The sequence below is a fragment of the Nematolebias whitei genome, chromosome 14, assembly GCF_014905685.2.
Source record: "Nematolebias whitei isolate Nwh7 chromosome 14, NemWhi1, whole genome shotgun sequence".
NCBI lineage: Eukaryota > Metazoa > Chordata > Actinopteri > Cyprinodontiformes > Rivulidae > Nematolebias > Nematolebias whitei.
Genome location: NC_056511.1, coordinates 33088172 through 33095190, shown reverse-complemented (window position 1 = coordinate 33095190; position 7019 = coordinate 33088172). Strand labels below are relative to the sequence as shown.

Sequence of the window (7019 nt, the reverse complement as noted above, 5' to 3'; positions counted from 1 at the left end):
AGATAGATAGATAGATAGATAGATAGATAGATAGATAGATAGATAGATATGTTTCTTTTTGTTTTGTTTTTTCCCAAATATACATGTATATTTGAAATCAAAAAGACTTGTTGGTTTTACAGATTTTATGCTAAAATCTGGTGTGTTTGTAACTGAGAGTCATTCACAACACACACTCAGAGTGCCTAAAGATTGAGATTGATCCCTATAGCAAACTTTGCGTCTATTGGAGTCACCGTACTTTGTCTGTTAGCAAAACACCTTCTAATCTACTGGATGGATTTGAATGAAACTTTTAGTGAGTAATCACTGGATATCTGTCTAAAAGTGATGAACCTTTGAAATAAAAACAATTCAAGATGGCCGTCACAGTCAGCTGACCACAGAAATTGCTTTAATTTGATCCATCATACTGACATTATGCTGGTATGGTAGCTGAAAGTCATTTTCAAAATATACTCCGAGGGCTACCCTGAAACTTAGGCATTAACAGGTTTTGTCTGCAATGTTTGTCTGTTAGTAAAATAATGTAAGCTAAGCTAATCAGCATTAACCAACGGAAAAGGATCATAGCTCGATCAGTTTTACAGATATTGATTTAACGTTTGGTGTGGTAGTAGCTGAGAGTCATCCCCAACACATGCACAGAGAGTGAGATCTTTAATGCTAGGCGTCTTCAGCTCTATTTTTTTGTTTGTTTGTTTTAATTCAAGATGACCTTAGCCTAAAACTCAGGCATGCATTACTTCAAGGATTTAATTTTTTTTTAGATATACAGTGCAAGTTGTACAAGAACAACTTTCTGACCTTTACATTTTAACAATAAGTTGAGCCCAATTACCAATAACAAGTTCCACCAAGATACAAAGAAAAGGCCGTGCTGCTGTTCATTAATCATCATCTTTCAACAATGTAGCTGAAGGAACGAGAGCTGAGAAAACCTTCCTGGCAGGACGAAGTGAGGACATCATCACCTGTTCCCCGAGGACGCCGACTCACACAGACGTTTCTATTTCCCGTTGAACGGCTGCCAAATCATTCCTCCCAAACCAACTCAATCAAGATGAGACAGCTTCATGCTTTTAGTGAGGACATAACAGATCCAGATCACCGTTAAAGTCCGGCTCCTGCAAACTCGCCCTCAGTTATTGTCAGCGCCGGGACGGTGCACATACAAGAAGTGGCTCTGCAAATATTTTAGAGGCGTTCTGGGCCAGCTGAGAAAATCAAGGCTGGATCAAAAATGAGTTAATATCTGTACCTGCTGTGCTCTGTTCAGTGTCTCAGGGAAGTGGGGGGTAAACATGCTTGGGGAGGGGGTTTCTTCCCATCCTACAGCAGTTACTGCAAGGAGAGCGCTGCTTATCTGGCTCATTTAACATCTTTTCTGAGCGTTATAGCCGACCAAATGGGAATAAAAACCTCCAAAGCTGCGTTTGACGCCGGGTGAAAAAGGCTTGGAGCACATGTAATGTCCTCTCCCAAGAACAAGGCATTCTGTGCAGTGTTCGGTTTATTTTATCCTGTTGTGGGCGGGCACCTGCTGTGTAAATGGGTCCGGGAAGTCGGTGAAAACATGCCTTCTGCTGCTCTCCTCCACAACTTCTCTCAGCTGCGTTGAGTTGTCAGCGTGGGCTCGAAAACATTGTCGTCCGTCGAGCTCTTAGTGCGAAATCCCCGCCGACTCGCAGCGAGCTGGTGGGAGAGAAGTTCACGACGATGGCGGGACGTCATCTCGGGATCATTTAAGGAGGAAAATAAAAGACCGTTTGTTTTTTTCTCCCTTTTTCCTCTTCTGCAGGCTTCCTGAGCACTGGAGACCAGTCTGCGAAGGGGAACTATGGGTTGTTGGATCAGATCCAGGCGCTGCGCTGGCTCAATGAAAACATAGGCCACTTTGGAGGAGACCCAGAGAGAATCACCATCTTTGGCTCCGGAGCTGGTGCCACCTGCGTGAACCTTCTCATCCTGTCCCACCACTCCGAGGGTAACGTCTTTTTAATTTCACTGGTTACCAGAGGACGTGTTCTGGTACAGGTCATGTTGTCACCAATTCACCCACTAGATTGATGTAATTGCACTTTTATTGTCCCCCGTCGTGGAGTGAACCTACTCCAACTCTTTGAAACATTGACTGAAAAGTAACCAGAGGTGCACTCTTGTGTAGATGTCTATTTTGTTATGGCGTCATATCTTTATTGTAATTTCATGTTGTGTTACGTGTTATATAGATGATGTTTGTATTGTCCTCTGCTCTTTGTTTTGTGGGTTTCTTGTTCTTACCTGCCTTAGGACAACGAATGAAAATTAGCTGTTGTGCTAACTCTGGCATATTTACATTGATGCTTACTGCTGACATGTTGATGGACACGCATTGTCCTAATTTAAATAAATAAATGAAATAAATTAAGAGGGGACTTGGAAATAACCTCCGTCCGGTTCATCTTGTGAACTGGATACCTTAAATAGTGAGGTACTGACTTCCATTTTTGTTTGTGGCTGCATCTAGATGTAAGAAAGGTCATCGAAAACTGGGTTGCCACGTCAAAATCCAAGATGGCCTCCACCATATATATCAAAGATGGCCACCACCTTACATATATGTAAACTGGCTACTCTGATCATCAAGTGTATTTTCCTCAATTGGTTGGAGTGACGGGCGGCTGGCTCAGTTGTTAGAGCTGTTGCCTCTCAGAGAGAAGGTCGCTGGTTCAAATCCCAGCCTGGAACACTTCTGGGTGGAGTTTGCACGTTCTCTCCATGCATGTGTGGGTTGTCTTCAGGTATCCCGGTTTTCTCCCACAGACCAAAAACATGCATGTTAGGCTGATTGAACCCATGACCTAAAAAGGAAGAAGCGGATAAAGATAATGGACGGATGATTGGGGTGACTGAAGATTAATCTATGGTGGTCAAGGCCACCATTGGCCACCCCCTAGCTCCACCATTGCTTCTGGTTGTGGATAAAATTGCTCCCTCCACTTGCCAGGATCTGTCACTCTGCGCTGCCTCAGATAGGCAAAAAAATAAATGAAAAATCTTCCTATGTTCTTCTGCACATTGTAACTCCTGTCCACTGGAATATGTTGCACCAAAAACATTCAGGTTTATTTACATTCCTGTTTCAATTCTAGTCCAGAAAAACACTCATCTCCAAAACTACAAACATTCACTGTTTAATTTCTTCAGCAGCTGTGGACATCTGCATACCACTTGTTTATTGGCTGAATTGGCTGAAACATAAATAACTTGTGCTGTTTGTTATGAGCCAGATGTCAAAGACAAATCTCCATTTCATGGAATGTTATGGACTCTTAAGTTATATTGATTGAGTGATAAATCATTTTCAATAAGTTGCTAATCCATAAATCACTCCTGCAACTGTATGGATGTGCTAACAGTTTTATAATGCTTTTTTTTTTTTCTTTCAAGGAATACAGTACACAAATATTTTCACAAGTAGGCCCATTTACTTTAATTAATTGTTAAAAAAAATTCCTAGCATCATTAGTTTTTTTTAATAAACATAAATTAAAAACAAGAAAAATATCACTTCCTGATAACTGAAGGGATATAGAGGTGTCTTTATCCACAGTGCTGTGCAGATTTGCAGGTAAATATTGTTAAGTTATTATTTTAAGTGACTGAGTGACTACAGTGATCAAGACGTGACTGATAGCATTCCATCCCTTTCTTTCATCACTACAAGTTGTGACAAATTTAGGAACCATAAAATAGGTTTCTGATGATAGCACCAAAAAAATACTCTAAAAGAGGAATAGTTTTGTGGCATTCTAGGAATCTAAACTTTGACTTGTATGTCCACAACAGTAGTCATGTTTAGTTTCAGTCCCCTTCAGTTTGATGCACAAAGTTTATCTTTGGCCCTGTTCAGGCTTCTTTTGGTTAACCAAGAAACTTTGCCTTATAAACTTTCGTTTTAGCATTTTTAGTCTCATCCATAGGCATCGCAACAATTATACCTGAAGGAGATATTAGTTCACTCAGCTCAATTTCTATTTCTTAATGAATGGATCCATTCCACTTTATTAATAGGAGAATACTCATAGCACTAAAAGTCTACTCCAGGTTTTCTTGGTTACCTACAACAACTCACCACACCGGATGCAGTGTTTCGTCTAGGTCACTTGGCTTGGCAGGGCAGTCACAGGGGAAGGAGGGGGGAGACACCTCTGTATTGCTCGTCGACTTAGCTCCATTAATGCTGGCAGTTGTTGACCAAGTTTGGGTATTGCGGGGTGGGGGTTGGGATGCATAAGAGAAGTGGAGCATGCTCTATTCACACAAGGAGAGCTGTTGGTCAGGCTACTTCTTATGCCGTGCTCTCTAAAATAGTTATCAAATCAAGTGTTTTCATATGTAGGTAAATGTAGATGTTTAACAACCCATTAAAATACACCAGAATGTAGGAAATGTTATCTACTTTCAAAATTTTCTGGGCAAAGATACCCCCCCCCCCCCCCACCCCCCACCACCACCACCAGTGTGTCCCTCCCACATTACAAATGCTTCTGAATCCTATGGACTCATCTACAGTATTTATCAATGAAACTTTTCACAGTAGAAGCAAGAATTACCAGGACTATTTATACTATCGAAGCAAATAAATACAACTTTTTGCATTAAACTGGGAGCTTCAGAGCTCACAAACACCCACCAGATGTTTGATGCTAATCTGCTGATGTGACAGCAGCTATCTGAGCTCAGAGAGACGGAACAGCATTTCAAAGCTTTCCAAGAATTCAGGTTATGTTGTTGCTTCAGTGTTAACCTTCACACTGTCGGAGGGACCCTGAACAGATTAACAAAAATATATATCGCCACTAAAAGAAGCAAAGAGAACAAGGTTACTTTCTGTCACGATTCAGAAATCATTCAGTAAGATTTGGAACGACTTTTCAGAAACTAAGTAGCATTTGAAAAAAAATTATAGCCGCAGTGGGGTTGCAGCTTACACATCCTGTCTCTCTTTTTTTACTCAAAGTAAAAGGCTTTCATTAATGTGTTATAAATATATTGTGTTTTAAGACATGAACGACAAAGCAGAAAGGGGATGGTCATTGCAGGGTCTTCGGGGCTGTATTAAAAACAGAGTGGGTCCATATTAAGGTTGAATGATCTTCTGAGCATGTAAATACCTCCACAGTGTAATGCTAGTTTATCAACAGGGTTGTTGGTGGAGCATTGTGGCTTGGTTGTGGAGACCCTTGAATTACCTTAAGCAGAGTAATCAGTCGCACATTAATTTTTGTGTGTGCTTTTATTTATTTTGGTCCAGTCCAGTGGTTAATTTGAGCCGGATCCTGCCGGAACAAGATCCGGGAATTCTCTCATTTTGACCCGTTGCGTTCCGGCAACTCTTTGCTCGGATCCGGCAACTTTGCCCCTAACAGTCCAAAGTCATTACGCATTTTTATTTTGATTATTTATTAAAAAATACAACAAGAGGAGACTGTGCCCTTAGCCCGGCGGACCCAGTCTGTGGAGTGGATGTTCCAGCCGCAGCATGTGCGGTGCACCATCTCGCTCACACGCTCCTTCGAGGAGCAGAAGAGGAGCCTCTAGGCAGGGGGTGCTGAGGACGGAGGGACAGATGGTCACATTTACACATGGAAGTACTGTGCGGAGTCCCTTTCTCCTCCTCCTCTCCAAATATTGTCCCTACTCAGCAGGGCTGCACACTGAAAAACACCCCCTCTCTCCTCCTCTCAGACCCCAGAAACAGAAACAATCATTTATTCAACAGAATAAATAAATTCCCTGTAGACAGTGCACAGTATTCACAGCATCTCCAGACAGCTCTACAGAGCGTGCACACAACATCAGCAGGTGTCTGAACTCCTGCTACATTTCAGACATAATGAATGAAAAAAGCTTACTGTAAAAAATAAATTAAATATACAAAGAGAGAAATGTTTGATGTGTTATTCACATTATATGTCACGTTTCAAAGCAACGGCGCTAATTTGTCAAAATAACAACAGCGATCAAAATGTTAAAAAGACAGTCCAATTTACTTTAATAAAAAATGGATGGATGGATGGATGGATAAACGAGAACTGAAGCCTTCAGGTGCTTCAAACGGTGCCACGAGACTGAAGCAGGAGGACTGAATTCAGCGGAGAAGAGTTCAGCTCAGAACCGAGAAGTGAAGGGGGTTAGGACACCTGACAGAATCGGAGCTGCTCTATTCAATTCAATTCAATTCAGTTTATTTATATAGCACCAAATCACAACAAAGTTGTCTCAGGGCACTTTACAGAAACATTCACAGACATAAAAGCCAATTAGTAAAGTTCTCTATCTAAGGAATCCAGCAGACAAGATGAATCTTGGCTTCGTTGCAGTCTCCCATCCTGAGCAAGCACAGTGGCAACAGTGGAAAGGAAAAACTCCCTTTTAAAAGGAAGAAACCTCCAGCAGAACCAGGCTCAGGACAAGCAGCCATCTGCTTTGACCGGCTGGTTGAGAGGACAGGAAGGAGAGACAGACGAACACAGAATGATAGGTCCAGGTGTATCTGAAAGACAAAAAAACACATGTTAAGGATAGAAAAAATAATTACAAATACAAAACAGGTTGAGCAGAGTAAGTAAAGACAGTAGTAGAGTGAAAACTGTGGTCAGTTTGTCCTCCAGCAGTCTAAGCCTATAGCAGCATAATTAAGGGACAGCTCAGGAAACCCAAGCCGACCCTAACTATATGATTTAGCAAAAAGGAAAGTCTTAAGCCTAGTTTTAAAACTGGATAATGTGTCAGCCTCACGGACAGAGATTGGAAGTTGGTTCCACAAGAGAGGAGCCTGATAACTAAAAGATCTGCCTATTCATCCTATTCACACACAACCTGCTGTTCCTTTCCAAAATAGTAATTTCATTAAGTGTTTACAAATGTAGGTAAATGTAGATGTATAACAACCCGTTAAAATACACCAAAATGCAGAAAATGGCATCTCTGTTATTCATAATTTTCTGTGAGAGGACCAATGGACCCCCCCC

The 7019-nt window shown here is 41.4% G+C and overlaps 1 protein-coding gene across 1 annotated transcript in view; it reads left to right on the top strand.

The window, feature by feature from the left end:
* The window catches only part of nlgn2b (neuroligin 2b), a 73731-nt gene that overhangs the window by 59765 nt on the left and 6947 nt on the right, over positions 1-7019 (top strand). The window contains exon 4 of the mRNA XM_037687474.1: positions 1802-1987. Coding sequence (XP_037543402.1) covers positions 1802-1987 — 186 coding nt within the window. The remainder of the gene's footprint in view (positions 1-1801; positions 1988-7019) is intronic.